A 17,219-nucleotide genomic window follows, 5' to 3' on the forward strand; every position below is an offset into this window, starting at 1 on the left:
TTAATGAAGCTGAAATGACTGAAATAAATACACCCTTTATGCACTTAAAGAGAGTATAGAAAAATAAGTTGCAACAATTCTGACTGTAGTACACAATGAGCAAATCACCCACATTTGATTGTGATTGTTACCTAAATTGCCATCCCAAAAATACTCTAAACACATGAAAATTACTTCCCTGCCAATTTTTATCTAACAGGTATTGAGCACCTTATGCTAAATATTTTATCCTTTTTTTTTCTGCTAACAAAAAGTCAAACCCGTCATACAATTCTCAGTGGCTATTTGCCCATTTTAAAGAAATATCATCCACTATATGATTCAGATTTACACAAATGCAAAGATATATCATTACTGTATTATGCCTTGCAAAATCTGCAAATTTGATATACAGTACTTCAACAAACATAACTTTGACCCTCACATGTCTTCCAAATAGAACTACTGAAGAGTCAGAAAGACTTAGATGCTGGTTCATGTAAAATGCTCAAAACTATATTAATCATGTAGCTGTTCACTCAAAAACATTACTTCTCCTTTAGCAGTCTTCACTGTTAAGAGAGTCTATAATACAGTTATTCTGTCACTCAAATTAAATTTCTTTGATGTATTTTCCGAGTACCAAAGAGCAAAACATGATGGTCAAAGTAAGTACTGCATGTCAGTGAGATTCTCAGTGGCAACAAAGCACTGAAACACAAGCAGATTGCTCATTTAAAGTCACCATTCAAATGAGACTTTGAGAAGAGAGACTGACAGTAGGATTTGCTGTAGTTTCCCAGAGTTTTTAATGCAATATTTGCTGTTCTGTGTCATGCACAAATGCTACACCGCCGTCTGCTACAGAGCCTTATCCACATATTCCCCCTCCCATCATTATAGAGGGAAGACATACATTGTTGGATACCCTCCATATCCCACATAAGACAAAACCCACTGTCCTGTGTAAATCACTTTATGTCAAGTCTTTTGTAGGACATACAGTAGGAACCCGCTGTCCAGCCCAGCGTATCTCATTTGTCAGTCAGCTGTGCCTGTTCTGCCCTGAGGGGACTGAGGGACTCCAATTTTCAGTGCTTAAAGAACACCTTCCAAAAAATCTAGGTCATAACATATTTTCCTCATATGCAATTGTGTCTTACCTCTTTCACTGATACAATGTAACTGTCATTAAAGCTGGTCCAGTTCATGTCTTCAGACCATATTATGTCCACAGAAATGGCATTTATTGATTAATCATGTTGATCATGCTATTTTGACTATAAACACATTAATCCAAACTCTTCTATTTTAGCTGATTTAATTTCATTTGGCCTTTGCTGATTTTCCTCATGTGCTAAACATCCACAAGATTTGAACATGTGTGGGTGTATTTTTCTCATAAAGAATAGGAAAGCGCAGCTTAAAAGTACCACTCTAAACAAATTGTACATTGTTGCATACAGTGCCAGTTTATTGCTCTAATTAACAACTAGGTATTTTCCCTCTGGTTCACAGTATGAGAGGTTAAAAGAGTCCTTGTTTTCATTCATTCCCTATTGAAGCCTTCCTATGACCAACAGGTCTAGTGCTGGGACCTGTATGATTCTAGAATGATTACCTAAATAAAGTTCCCACAAAAAAATAAACACAAATCTGCTCTGATAAGGAAAATTATTTGTAGTGGAAAAACAGTGCTTTTTTAAAAGCACTAGACAATATTTCAGGCCAGACAACTGCTCTATAATATAACACCTCTTGAATAATGAACAGGCTTGAGTTTGAGAGGGTGTTCCTGAAGCCCATAAAGGAGTCTGCACGCTGTTTTGGCTTCAGCACTTGAGAGCCGAATGGAAAAATTAGCAATTTCAATAAGCACAAATGGAGTATTTACTGTCAGTGTATCATAGTAGTCCAGTAGATCTCACATTTGTTTGAGGCCATTCTTCTTCTCACTTCAAATGATGAATTGATCAATACAACATTGCTGTTGCAGAAAAAGGGACTGTCACTTACCAAGCATGAAGGCAGTGCTACTGTGAAGGAAATCTTTTGGGGAGAGGGTATTTTGGCATGTAGAAGCAAGTGCTCTGCAGTGGAGAGGTTGGACACATACTGAGTGTCCCCTCCAGCATCAGTTATGCCTGCCTGAGGACACCTGGCCCTCTCATTCCTCACCTGGGAGACTAAGAGAATGGTACACCCTAAAAATGTGAAAGCCATGCACATCCCTATTAAATCTCACTGCCATCTTAGAGATGTTTTTACCAAGGACAAGGATTCAACATAAATTTGTATAGCAGTGAAGGCATAAAATTTCTTAATAACTTTTCTACCTATAGTGCTACAGAGCCTGGGGTAAAATTCATAGGGCAGAATAGTGGGAGATAACATATTAATTTTAGCAAGGTATGCACACCCCATTTAAATTAAAATTGTATAACTCTACTGCCATGTAATCTATATATTTTAAATACCTGAACAAAAACTTGAAGTAAAAAACCTAGATGTAAAGAAATGCAGTAATTAAAGTTTCCTTAATCCTTCCACCCTGTGTGCCTATATTACAATGTTATCTTTAAATAGCATGAGCACTCTTCTTTTTCCCCAGTCTTTCCTCCACTCAGCCACTTTCTTTTCTGATTTGGTACTCTGGATGTGCAAGCACCAGTAAATGTTCTCTGATCTCATCTTTCTTTCTATCTTACTGCTCAGTATGCAGGTCCTGGTTTTACTTACTGCATAGCCTGAACTGAATACAAAGGATTTCATTTCCTTATAAACTCGTATATAGTTTTATCACTTCACTATCCAGGTTTTTCATTTACGTTTTACCTTTCAAACCATAATATTTAGCTGCAATCTCCCAGGGAAAATGTTTTCCTTTTTCTGCCCAACCTGAAAACTTAGGCCAAACGATTGTTAAAGAGCTGTTTTTTTCACTGCAGAGTTAACTGAAATTTTTGATCCTTAGATCAACTCCTCTCAAATAAACCTTGACTGAATGCAAGTGACCATTAAATGGCATTTACTTGAAATGACTGCATGAGCAGCTGAAAAAGTTCGATGGGTAAGTAATGCAGACTCAATTCCTGAATTCCAGCTGCTTAACTGAACATGCAGTGAGAACTGTGAGTACTCTCACATTCAAGTTTAGACTCTGAGTGGTTATGAAGGACGTTTCCAGCAACTCTTGAATTTTACTTCAAATGAAAACACTTTTCTTTCAAATGTGATAGAAATAAAGAATGTGTTTGTAGTTTTTAACAGCTCTGAAGCTTTTAAGACAAATAGGTAACTGCAAATCCAGGTCCCACTGGAGTTATCAGCCATTTTCCAGGGACTAAGAAGTCAGAATCTCAGACAAAAACTCATACACTTTGAGAGGGAAGAGTTTTCTACTGAAAAGCACTTGTATTCTCTGCACTTGGGTAGGCTCAGTTAAAGCCTTTTTTTTTTTTTTCTTTTTCAGTATTGGTTTAAGTGCTCATTCTCAAGATATTCTTTTCCACCTCAGCTGAGAATAGTGGCAAATCCAACGTCTGTTAGTCTTGGAATATTGCCTATCCAGGGCTCCTGTAGCAAATTAAGCAAAGATGCTGGTTTAGAAGCCTCGCCTTTTGATTTTCACACTTTGTTATTAGTATTATGCAGAACCATACTGCAGGACAGTGTATCATCACACATATGCCTTGCCTGTATTCTGGTAGGAAGATCTGGGGGGTTCTGATGCTGAGAATCTGCTCTGTTCTGGTGCTGAAGAGATACAGGGCCTATGCTCTATGCACCTTATCCTTCTTTCCTCAGCATTGAATAGAAAGGGATTCTGGAAGCATACTTTCATTAAAAAATGAGATTAGGGCTTTTATTTTTAATTTGCCTCAATATAAAATATTATGCTGAAATAAACTCAGTTTTTGTAAACCCTTGTCTTTTTCCAAGCATCCACAAACAGAAAAACAGTACAAGAAAACTGTAGCCAAAAGCAAGGATGTTTCTAGCAAGCTAATTTTAGTATGTAACACTGATAATGAGCACACAACTTTGAATGCATTTGATTAAACTTTTGCCTGTAAAGTACCATATTAATAGTCATACTTTAAACAACACTGAAGATAACATGGATAGCTATTTTAGTAAATAAAATGTCATATACAGAGAAACTGCCTGTGAGTATCACTACTCATTATCAACCACCACGAGGGTGTACTTGACTATGTGCTCTTCATTTAATAACATGCCACAGCTGGGGATTACTGACTGCTATTTGAAACATGTAAGAGTTATGTTCATGGCATCTAGATTGAGAATAGCTGTGAACCTGAACCTGAAAGTTACTAATACTATTATTTCCTGCATATACATTTGCATGTGTGTCTGGGGCCTTCAGCACAAGAAAGATGTGAGAGGTTAGAGAGGGTTAGAGAGGGTCCAGAGAAAGGCCATGGAGGTGATCTGAGACACTTATGCTATGGACAGGCTGAGACAGCTTTGTTAGCTCAGCCTGGAAATGAGAGACTCTGAGGAGACTTTGCAATACTTAAAGGGAGCTTAAAGAAAGATGGAGAGTGACTTTTTCCATGGGCAGATAGTGATATGACAAGGGGGAATGGTTTTAAGCTAAAAAAGGATAGGTCTAGTTTAGTTTTAGAAAGAAATTCTTTATCCAGAGGGTAATGAGGTGCTGGAACAGGTTGCCCAAAGAAGTTGTGGATGCCCCATCCCTGGAACTGTTCAAGACCAGGCTGGATGGGGCTCTGAGCAACCTGGTCTGGTGAAAGGTGTCCCTGACCATGGCAAAGGGTTGGAAACAGATGATCATTAATGTTCCTTCCAACCCAAAGTATTCTCTGATTCTATTATTATATACAAAGAGATATATCTTCAAGTATTACACATACATGCATATTCGAATCTGTATGCATGCTGTTGTGCCACTATGTGTGTGTATGTGTGTATTAATGCATGTATTTATATGCACAAGCTAGCTCTTGCAATAAGTGAAAACAGGAGCCCTTCTCACTGTCTAATCTTAATTTTCTAACTGAAGTCCAAATTTAGCACTCAATTACTATATCATAATGCTTACTACCTTAAAAGGCTGAATGAAGATTATAGAGACAGACTTGACCTTTGATAATCTCAGCTTTTGCAATTAAATACCACAAGATTTGTTTGGTCATTCTAATCACCTTTGAAATTAGCGGCATGAGGGTATATTCCTTTGACAGATGGTAACACTAAACATGCACCAAATATGCAAATTTCATTAGTTTCTCTCGGTAGTGGGAATAGCTGAACAGTATCATTTTCAGTGTTACAAATAAGTTCTATCTGTTAAGTCTGCTTGTAAGCTTTAAAAGAAGACATTAAAAACTAAAGTAAATTTATCATTTTCAGACTACCATCAATTATGGACATATTTACCACAAAAGACTTACTCTTTAGTCATTCTATAGACACCATGGAACTGAAGAAACAATTAATTATGAAATGGAATGATTGCATTCCACTGAAATGGAATCATGGGTCTTTATTTGTCTCTTGCTTACATGTGAACTCTGATTTTATGATAATAGAACAAGGAAGTGAAATATTTGAATCCAAATGATTTAGGTGTTACAAGATGTCATTTTATTACTTCTAGCACATTACATCTGGAGTCACTTTGAGATCTCACATGACTTCAAGTACTCTACTCTTCACACTGAACTCTTGAATCATGTGCATCAGCAATCCTTTGAAAAACCTGCTATTTTGACATTGTCAGACTCAGCAAGTAACTTACTTCTCTCATGCCCTACATTTCCAAGGCATTTTCATTAACATACAGGCTGTGTAAATATGTATCTGTTCCTTTTTTTTTCCTCCAGTTCCCTCCAAACTCTCTGTTACTTGTGCTGTTGATTAGGAGCCACAATTCCTATAAAATTATTTACTGGATGGCCAAAACAAAAAAAAATCTGTTAGATGTATTGGAAAACTTAAATGAAATTAATTCATTAATTAATTAAATTTTACTTAATTGCAGTCTATTTATTTTTTCACTGCCAATTTTACCACTGTTTGCTCCTTCATTGATTTAATTTTGACTATAACAAGTATCCAAATGTCCACCTGATTTGCATCCGAATTTTTCTGAAAACTTCTCCACACAGAAGATATAAAATAAAAAAACTTTTTTTAAAATTTTTTCTCACCATGACATCCTCTTATATTTACTAAATTCTCTATAGCACACAAAAACACTCCCTAGATAATTAAGCCCCAGCTTGAAGACTTGCGATAAAGATTCTCCTTTCTTTCTATATCAGATAAAGATGAAATCACCACCTTTCTTTTTTTTTTCTTTGTGATTTAATCAAAATAAAGGAGAAGACTGAAAAGAAGGGAAAGAGGGACAGAGGCCTTCACCTTTCCACTCTTCTTTATGCTGGGGACTACACAATCTCTTCTCCATTATTGGTAATATTGGGTGCCTGTCTCTGCTTTGTGAAGGGAGAGGAGAGAGAAGCAAGGGTCAGAACCAAGACCATGAACAAACTTCTCACTGCTGCTAGGACTGCCTTAGATCAGTCTTGGCTTGGGGAAAATAGTCTAATTGTTGAGAGCTGTGGATAGAATTGTTCCAAAGACATCCTGAAAACACAACACTTTTTTCCCAACTTTACTTACTCTTACCATAATGGGGGCAGAAAGCAGTCAAGTTCTCTACAGTCTCCCTACTTGTGTTAGTAACATTTCTGGATAATGGCATACACCCCCTTTTCAGATTGAACCCTTCTGGGAAAGTCATGCAAAACTTCACCATAGATTATCTAATATTTGATACTTCTGGGAGCCTGACTAAAGATTCACACCTGCTGCTTTTCTTTCCCTTTTCTAAAGGAGGATTTGTAATATTTACTTGGTCAGAAACCTTGGAAATGCTAAACTAATTACCAAAAGTCTTGTTTGTTGAATTAATGGCTTTTAAGTCAGTCTGATGAATTTTTTTGAGCCTCAATCACTATTTTAGATTTGCAGTTCAGAAGAATTATGATTATAAATTAATTCAATTCCATTACTTTCTTAAATTATAAACTCATCAAGTAAGTTTAATATTTTAAAATGCCAGCCTCATGCCATATTACATAAGTAGAGAGAGATGTCCCTTAACTCACACATCAGCTACTGCATTTCAATATATGTGATGGGAACACACAAAGGAAGTTAATTTAATTTGGAATTCAGTTTAGGATACTTCAGTTCTGTCATCCACTTACATTCATACACCTGTGTACACATCTAATCTCCTGCTGTAGCTGTCAGTCTGCCTGATGGAGCCTAGAAAATGGTTTAGCTGAAAAGCCACAAAAAGCTCATTTTATTTACCTTAGAGTGGGTAAGTAGTGGCATTGGGCTTACCCAAATGTATCCCACATGCCGCCTCCTCCAGATCTAGTGTCAATGGACAATGTCCCTTGGAAGTGCCCTGGAAATGCTCCTAGAGCCTCTAAGACAGCATTAGGCACCTATCCCCATATAATGGAATCAAACCTTAGCTATATTTTAACATCAGTTAAATTGCTTTCTGTCTTGAGAAAAAGGAGAATTAAAAAAGGAAACAACTGACATGCATCTTTTCAGAACCTAGATGCTTCAACTGAATTTGATGTCCACAGATTGCTTATATACAAAGAGGTAAGCATTTGCAGGGCAGATTCAAAATACAGTGTTAAATAAGATATTAAGAGCAAATTTAAATGACCAAGTAGGTGGTCCATATTATTACTAGCAATACAAATTGGTTGTTTTGAATTCTGTGAGAGGAAACAATTTAAAAAAATCTATAAAAATTTGAAAAAATTAAAAGCCACTGTTTGGAAAATGAGTGAAAGTCATTTTAGTTCTTTGCCTTTGTCTTCCATTTTTTCTAGCATTGGGAAAAAAACGATCTGTCCTTGACTTAAATATCTATTATATGGAATTAACTTTATCTGTATTTTCTCCTCTCCTGCATTTGCTAAAGAAGCAGCTGGAAAGCCACTTCTTTCATTCTTGCTTTTTTGGTCAGAATTATTAATCTAGTTGTGACAAGAAGAACCTTGACAATCAAAGGGCAAATCTAGTTTGCTGAAAGTGTTCTTAAGAAAAAACTAACAAACCACTAATAAAATAGTGGAAGCAATAGTCAACTGTTATTTGTTACATTGCTGTATTTAAGCAAATATCTCAACAAAAAGAGAATTATCAGTAAAAGAAACTGGGTATCACATAACAGTCTTTTCTTTAAATCCTTCTTCAGGCATTATTTATGCCACTCCTCTAAGTTCAGAGATGTTAAAATGCACTATTATCAATGCCTTCTGCTCAGTCAAATACATCAATCTCTTCTTCTTTTCCAATATCAACATTCTTCTCCTATTCTGTGCAAGTACAGGCATTTGATATTTTCCCCTCAGTAAAAATTAATATATCCTTTAGTTAAGCCTTACATAAAAGAACTATCTGGACTAACCTGTTCAGTTCTAGCTCATCAAGACTCCTCACTTATTCATGACTCCACCCACAGTAAGGATCATATTGCTTCTTTTTCTATTCATCACCATGCTTCTTTGCTTGTTTTTCATCGAGTTCTCACTCAGCCAAGAAAATAGCAAACACATGCTGGAATTTAGCTTTACGCATAAGTTATACCAACTCCATAATGACAAGATGTACCTTGCACTCACCTGTTTATCTCCTCAGTATTAGATATTTGTTTTGTCCTAACACATGTGGAAGGTGTTTATCATGTACAATGAAGATGCTCATGTCAGACAGCTGACCTCCTGCAGTGTCAGAGGGACAGGGGAGTGGAGAATGAGTGGATTTCAATCTCCTGACTTTCAACAAGCATTAACTTCAAGAAAATCCCACATTTATTTCTAGGAGCAACTGCTTTTGCCATCTGTACAGGACACTTAATGTACGCTCCAGCTACCCAACCTGTATAAATTCCTAATGTTCGCCTGAAGGCTTTTTTCTACTCACCAAGCCTCCCTAAGTCACAGTCAAAATTTTCATGGATATTTGACTACCCTACCAAGCTGGCATTTGAAAGGGATGCATCAAACATAAGAAAACATCTCCATAAGAGCCAGATTCCTCGTGATGGTCACCATCTTCACAAAAGGAAAAGACTGTGGAAAAAGCTCAGGCAAGCTTACAAATGGAGTGTAAAAATAACAAAGGCAGAGTAAATAGCCCCCTGCACTCTCTATAAACCAAATGAACAGAAAGGCAGGGACCAAGGAAATTCATCTCATATGTTGAAAAAGGTTCTCCTGAGCTTGCACACCACCTCAAGAGGCTGTCAGAGTTGCTGTCTTAGAACCATAGAACTCCAACCATAAGGTTGGAAAAGACCTTCAAGATCCTCGAGTCCAACTGTTAACATAGCATTTCCACAGTCACCACCATGCAGCTGTTTCCTCTTGTCCTGTCACTTGTTACCTGGGAGAATGAGTGGTGCTACTGCCTTAAAGGATTTGATAGAATAACAGGGTCTTCTGAGACTTCTTTCGGAGTATTACTAGCTCATTTGGTATTCCTTTGAGAAAGCTTAATTCTCTTATCCATTTTCAGATTCCTTTGTCAGTAATACACATAAACATAACCAAGGATCTCATGCAGATCTAGAAATCACCAAATTTTTGAACTTCTAAGACAAACTGTTTTAAGACTTCATTTTCAGATTCTTTCTCATTTTTTTTTTGTTTTTGGGTTTTTTTGGTTAGGTTTTTTGTTTTATTTTGTTTTTGATTTTCATAGAGATTTTATACATAGTTATTATATGAATGCTTACTCTTTTCTAAAGAGTAAAAACTCTATAAAGAAAAACTCACTGGTAAAAACTCTATAAAGAAATAAAAATATTTATAAGCATGTATGACCAGGATAAAAGCCCCTCCTAGAGTAAGACAGATTTCAAAAATGGTTGGTACCCATAAACACAATTCCTATTTGTAAACATGTTTTACATTATTCAAGATAATGAAGAAATTATTCTTCCACCAGGTTAATGAAAAATTGATTCTATTTCTTTTCTTTGCTCACCATTTCCTTCAGTAAAGCAAAGATTTCCTTATACATTCTGTGTTCAAGATTTCTGATAATTAATTAAACAATTGTGCATACATGAAATATGTAAAAATACATATTCTTCTTAAATTTAATTGGTAATTGAACAAGTTCCTACTGTGATGTTTAGCCTCCATGACAGAGGAAGAGGAAGAGGAAGAGGAAGAGGAAGAGGAAGAGGAAGAGGAAGAGGAAGAGGAAGAGGAAGAGGAAGGAAGGAAGGAAGGAAGGAAGGAAGGAAGGAAGGAAGGAAGGAAGGAAGGAAGGAAGGAAGGAAGGAAGGAAGGAAGGAAGGAAGGAAGGAAGGAAGAAAAAAGAAAAAGAAAAAGAAAAAGAAAAAGAAAAAGAAAAAGAAAAAGAAAAAGAAAAAGAAAAAGAAAAAAGAAAAAGAAAGAAAAAGAAAAAGAAAAAGAAAAAGAAAAAGAAAAAGAAAAAGAAAAAGAAAAAGAAAAAGAAAAAGAAAAAGAAAAAAAAAAGAAAAAAAAAAGAAAGAAACGAAAGAAAAGAAAGAAAAGAGAAAGAAAGACTGACTAAGGGAGTTTTTACCAAAACTTAATTGCACATGTTATTTTAAACTTCCCATTTATTATTTCAGGTTTATTTCAAAAAATAACTGTGTTGATAACAACGCACCATTCATATAACTGCAATTATTTTAACTAACTGTACAGAAATTAACAGTTGAATAGTTACATTGGCTAAGCTGTAATTGACATGATTTACAGAATTAGATCTTTAAAATTACAGAAAACCAATACTTCATATTTGAAGATGAACACATCCTATCTAAAAAAATAAATTTATGCTATCTAAACCTAAAATTAATTTTCACATGATGAAGATAAAGAACTAGTTTTTCATAAACTCAACAAGTGTGCATTTCAAATCAGGGTGGGGGGGAAAAATAAAAGTATTCTATATTGTGATAGTTACCCTTTTCAAAGATAATTTGGAAGCAGTTTTAACTGACAGTTTTTGGAGACTATAAATATTCTTTTATTTAAAATATCTCTATGGCACTATATTTTATTTCTGTCAAATTAAAAAATATATACTAACTGAACTATATGGCAGGGAAGTTATGTGATTCAACAACATAATATCTGTATGTGTGGATGCACATGCATATCTACATGTAAATATAAAACCAGAAAATAAAACTGCTGTGAATTTGAATAGAGGTATTTTAAATACAGCTAAAGACCAAAAATTAAAGCTGACCTTAAAAATTAGTTAGAAATACTTCTACATTTGAAGCTTTTACCTTCAGACATGCAAGGCGATAGCAAATGCAAGAGTAGACAATAATTTGATTTCCTTCCTTCCTTCCTTCCTTCCTTCCTTCCTTCCTTCCTTCCTTCCTTCCTTCCTTCCTTCCTTCCTTCCTTCCTTCCTTCCTTCCTTCCTTCCTTCCTTTCCTTCCTTCCTCTTTTGTAAAATCAGAAAATTCTGTACACTTCAAAATATTTGTCTAAAATGCTGTACTGTGTGTTACTAATAGAAACAGTTAAAGATACTGAAGGAGACGCTCAGGTTCTTTACCAGCTGGGGATGAAAATAGATTTGAACGATCTCCATAGATGCTGTTATTCCCTGTTTGAACCTTGCTGTTATCTGAATTTGAAACTTCAAAGCTGAATATCACTGAATTAATTATAGGCAGTATTGTTATGGCTAATAAGTACCTAATGAATTTATTTTAAGTATGTTAAAGATGGAGAAGGTTTTTCATCTATAATATAATTTGTAATATTTTATTTAAACTTCTATTGTTATCTCTATTTGTCTGTATCCTATGGATTCTTTATAGACACTCTTTATGTTTCTGAAAAAGACTTAGTTGTTTGTGTGCACTTTTCTCCACTAAATATTACAGCTTAACAAAGAAATTAATGTTCATAAACATTAAACATGTTCATAAATATAAATCATGTCTGGATGGCTGGGTCCCGAGAGTCATGATGAATGGTGCTACATCCAGTTGTTGGCCATCACTAGTTAGGTTCCTCAAGGTTCCACTACTGGGGCCAGTTCTGTTTGTATTTTTATTGATGATTTAGAAGAGGGCATTGAGACCACCCTCAGTAATTTTGCAGATGACAGTGAGTTGGGCAGGAATGCTGATCTGCTGGATGGTACAAAGGATCTGCAGAGAGATTGGGACAGGCTGGATCAATGGGCTGAGGACATCTGTATGAGATAAGGCAAAGTGACAGGTCTTGCACTTTGGTCACAACAGCCCCATGCAGTGCTACAAGATGGGGAAAGAGTGGCTCAAAAGCAGCCCAGGAGGAAAGGATCTTGAGGTTCTGGTCAACAGCCCAGGTGACTAAGAAGGGCAATGGCATTCTGGCCCATATCATCAATAGTGTGGCCTACAAGACCAGGGCAGTGATTGTTCCCCTGCACTCAGCACAGGTGAGGCAACATCTCAAATCCTGTGTCCAGTTTTGGGCCCCTCACTGCAAGAAAGACTTTGAGGTGCTGGAGGGTGTCCAGAGAAGGGCAACAGAGCTGGTGAAGGGTCTAGAGAGTGAGTCACATGAGTGGCAGAGTGATCTGGGACTGTTTGGTCTAAAGAAGAGGAGGCTCAAGAGAGATCTTACTGCTCTCTAAAACTACCCGAAAGGAGGCTATAGCCAGGTGGGGGTCAGCCTTTTCTCTCAGGCAACCAGTGACAGGACAAGAGGAAATGGCTTCAAGCTGCATCAGGGAAGTTCAGGTTGAACATGAGGAAGAATTTCTTCACTGAAAGGTAGTTAAGCATTGGAATGGAGAGCCCAGAGAAGTGGAGACACCATCCCTGGAAGCGTTCAAGAAACAACTGGATGTGGCACTTAATGCCATAATTTAGTTGTGTGGCAGTCCTTGTTAAAATATTGGACTCCACGATCATGGAGATCTTTAACAACCCAAATTATTCTATGATTCTATGATTCAAAATTGTATAGATCTTCACAAGGATCTTACTGCCGAACTCCAGTTTCACTGACCTGTGCTGATATTATGTTGGGCAGCTACTGGAGACACTGTAATTGCTGTTTTCAGGCAGGGAAGGAAAAGAATACATGAAGGAAGTGTTCTCTTGACAGGAACAATATTTCAGCTATTTCTGAAACTTTAAAGGCAGAATTTTTGACAGAAACTACTTATTACTTTTATACCAAGTGTGTGTAATACATAAATAATTTATGGCAGCTGGCCTTGAATATATACATTAACTCTTAGTGCAGCTTATCCAGCTATATTCACTGTCCATATATGATAAGTAAGAAGCAACCCTGTGATGTGACATCGCTCTCTTCATCGCAGGGGTGGTGGCTGGGATCGGCCTGCAGACCCCATCCTCTACCATCATCTCCCATCCCCTTCCCATTCCTCAGGTGTGGCTCTGGGAAATGGTTCCGACCAGAAGCAAATGCAGCCTGATCCCAAGTGGAGCGGAGTGGTCAAAAGTGGCCGCACTGGTGTGAGAAGCAGCTGTGGGGAACAAAACAGTGGCAAAACCAACCCTAGAGGAGCTGAGCCCAGTGCAACAGAGTGGCAGCGCAGTGCAACATGAACGATTTAGCTTTCAGGGGTTTGTCCATAATTTTTTTCCATTGTCTTGGACTTGGGGATGGGGAAAGCCAGCTGTGGGAAGCTCCTGCCAACTTACCTTTGTCTGGGAAGCTCCCACCAACTTGTCTTTGCGAAAAGGCACATGGGGGTGAGCACAGGAATGGCTGGCATCTTATCTTTGGGTGGGGAAAGCCACATGGCTCCAACTACAGGGAGTGTCACCATCTTGGCTTAGTGCCGGTGGCCATGCAGAACTAGGTCGAGGTGATGAGCACCTTTTGCGTGTAAAGCACCTTTTATTTGTTATTAGTATTGCTGCTATTACTGTGCATTTCTTATTCCACAGCTCTTTGCTTTTGGTAAATTGTTACCTCAACCCATAGTCTCTGCCTTTGTCCCTCTCTTGCCAAAGGGGGCGGTGGGAAGTGGTTTATTTGTAGGTCTAATTTCTGACTGGTAGCAAACCACCACAGTAGTTTAAAGCAGATTAGAACATGCTCTTACCTACCGTTGGATTAAATAAAAATCTATGCAAAAAAAAAGCATGAATACAGGTTGAGATGATAAACATATATTAAAGTATGTCTCAGTAGCTAAATTCAGCATTTATCTATACTTGCTGGAAAGCACAACATCAGATAATTAAGGTTTTCTTTATATAAACAAAAGAGATTAATTATGGTATTTTAAATATCATTATGGAATAATTGACAAATCTGTTTCCATTTTCATGGCTACTCTTATACATTTATCAGAAAATATTAATCTAAATATAACTAAACATTCTTCTTCAGGAGCTTAACTTCTAGGTTATTGTGATTTCCTTTTAAAGAGAACTGTCATCATCAGAAAAAAACATGTTTAATATGCTATTGGACAAACAATATGATATGAAATGTCTCACACATTATATAAGGAGCTCATAGAATAATGCTTTTATAAACACATTATTTATTAAAAATCTCCTTCAGCACACACAAGCGAGAGAGCAATCCTCCTCCCTCTACCCAAGACAAAAACTGAAACAAACCAAAAAAAAAAAAAAAAAAAAAAAAAAAAAAAAAAAGTGTGGCAGATAGTAAACCTTTCCAGTTGCTGATAAAACAATTTCCTCATTTTCCTTGCATCACTGGACTAACTGCATCATGAATTCCTTTTCTAGCCACTCATTTGCTTTACACTTTGGTTTTGACTCTTTCTATTGCATATTAGTAGGAAGACCACTTTTAGATCCAGATCCAGATAGAGAGAAACACTGTAAAGGGCTGAAAAAAATCAGTGTAAACAGTATTAAGACGGAGAAAGAAGCTGAACACCTCTTGCAGAAAGCAGAAGCAGAATCTAGTCCAGTTTCTGGTGATAAAACTTGATGAATCAGAAGGTTGGAAGACATCTGGCACCTAGCCTCTACTATAAGGTTAAGCCAGGTGTAATTCCAAAAGATGTATGTAAAAATGCTGAAATTTCACCTTCTGTTTTCATTGATGCAAGAACAAAATTTTTACAGAAAAAGAGTTAATTAAGTTAAATCACTTAATGAAATACACATTAAATTAAATCTCAATGTAAAAAAAGAAACTTTTCAGTCTAGGATGGTGATTCCTAGAGTGAAACCAGAATCAGAAAAAGTAACACATAACTTATTCATCCAGTTGCAACCACCTCATGAATTTTAGATTTTTTTATAAATGATTAAATTAATACAATAGCAAATTTAATATGTTCAAGATATTCAATAGCAATTCCTACTTAGGCATGAAACACTTCAGGGAAGGAAATGCCAGGAGGAGAAGAAAAAAAGAACATAATAAGAAAAAATTTTCTTTAGCACCAAAGTCTCACTATTAAGAGCCTTGTTTCATATTTGGTCAATTAAAATGCAGTATAATTAAATATAGTACCTTATAACACATGCATAGAGCCCGCTGTCTTGTACCACTGTTGGTCGGAACCAAATGGAGTCTTCTTCTTTGCTCATTCTGGTTCCATCAAAAGCTATAGGTTCCTCAAAATCTCCGGGTCCAGAGCTTTTGTACCACATCAAACTAAGTCCAGCACTTTGGGCTAGGGAGTAATTAGCTCTAATATATCCATAAAAGAGTGCACATTTTATACGAACAGGTTCTCCCACTAGAACTTGATATTTCTTGTAATCCACAGACCAGTCAGTGCATCCATCAGCTACAAGAGAAGAGAAAATGACAAGAGATTGTCAAAGGCTTTGGAAAGCGCTACTCACACAGCAGTCTTTATTGTGGGAAAGTATTGCCTTTGAAAAAAGTCCATTGAGGGACTAGCAGTGTGCTTTTTATCCCTGAAAATTTAACTGCATTTTCATTATGTTTATGTCGTGTACTTGCCTATAGTGGACAGAGCTATTAGGACATACATTGCTAAATGTTGATAATTTCTGAGCTAACTGAGCAATTGCTCTTTTATCTTTTGTGGAACTCCAGCATGACCAGTTATAAAATACTGAAGTGAAATTAGTGCAACACAGAGGGCATGTGGTTCACAGGGTGTCACTATCTAATTTGAATCCATCAAATATCTTCGAGGTTACCAGGTAAGTGAAAGTCTCAGAAGATATTAGGACAAGGAGCTGTAGTCTGAACCACAAAGTGTGAAAGTACGGGATAGATTTGAAGAAGACACTGTCTTTACAATAAGACCAGATGTGAAAAAAGATACTTTCAGGAAAATTGCTATCAGTAATCTTAATGGGTTATTCAAGAACATTTTTAACAGATCTTAGTTGGAACTCCTGACCTTCCAGAACTACATTACAAATTATGGTTAATAATGTTTTCATTTTTTTCCTGTTGAATAGCATCAGCCCCTACCAATACTGTCCCACAATAACTATTCATCAGAAAGCAATGCTAGATTTATTTGACATTCTGAACCCCAGTAACAAAACTAAACCCCAAGGCCAAAAAACCACCAACCTCAAACCATCTTCCCCTGGTTTTTTAATTAAGAATACCAAAAAAACAGAAGGAAAAGAGCTGTTTTCTACAATGCCTTTCTTAGCAAAAGCTTATAATTTTTTTCTTAAGGAATTTCAACCATGAAAATTCACCACTATGTTAATGCACTTAAAAACTCAGTGTCCAGTCTCAGCTAGTTAACTAGGCCCCAATCCAATCAGTAGAAAGCAATCAGTACATCCAAAGGACAAATAATTTCATCTTAAAATTAGTATCTCTGTCTCATATAAATATTTTGTCTTTGAATTTGATACTTTATTAACTTTAAAAGAGCTCAGATAGATAGCTAGCTTAGAAAATCAACTTTTGCAAAGCTCAAGTTTCATCCGAGAATTGGTTGAATACTGACTTTAACAGAGAATTCAAACTACTTTGCAAGATAAAGCAGTAGTCTAGTAACCTAGACAATATTTGATCTGTTACTTGGGAGAAAAACATACTAGATAGTGATTTTTTTGAGATTTTCCTATATTTGGATAATGCCACAGTACTTATTATACATGCAAAATAAGAAAGACTCAGACATCTTCACACATCCCTGTGTATGCAATAACCTAAGTTGATCCAACATAGAAAGATGGAGCA

General features: G+C 36.4%; 1 protein-coding gene across 1 annotated transcript in view; it reads right to left on the reverse strand.

Moving 5' to 3' along the window:
* Positions 1 to 17,219, reverse strand: part of IL1RAPL1 (interleukin 1 receptor accessory protein like 1) — a 606,065-nt gene that overhangs the window by 305,228 nt on the left and 283,618 nt on the right. Inside the window, exon 2 of the mRNA XM_069028525.1 lies at positions 15,546 to 15,825. Within this exon, the coding sequence (XP_068884626.1) occupies positions 15,546 to 15,825 (280 nt within the window). The remainder of the gene's footprint in view (positions 1 to 15,545; positions 15,826 to 17,219) is intronic.

Source organism: Aphelocoma coerulescens, chromosome 1 (genome assembly GCF_041296385.1).
Source record: "Aphelocoma coerulescens isolate FSJ_1873_10779 chromosome 1, UR_Acoe_1.0, whole genome shotgun sequence".
NCBI classification, from domain to species: domain Eukaryota; kingdom Metazoa; phylum Chordata; class Aves; order Passeriformes; family Corvidae; genus Aphelocoma; species Aphelocoma coerulescens.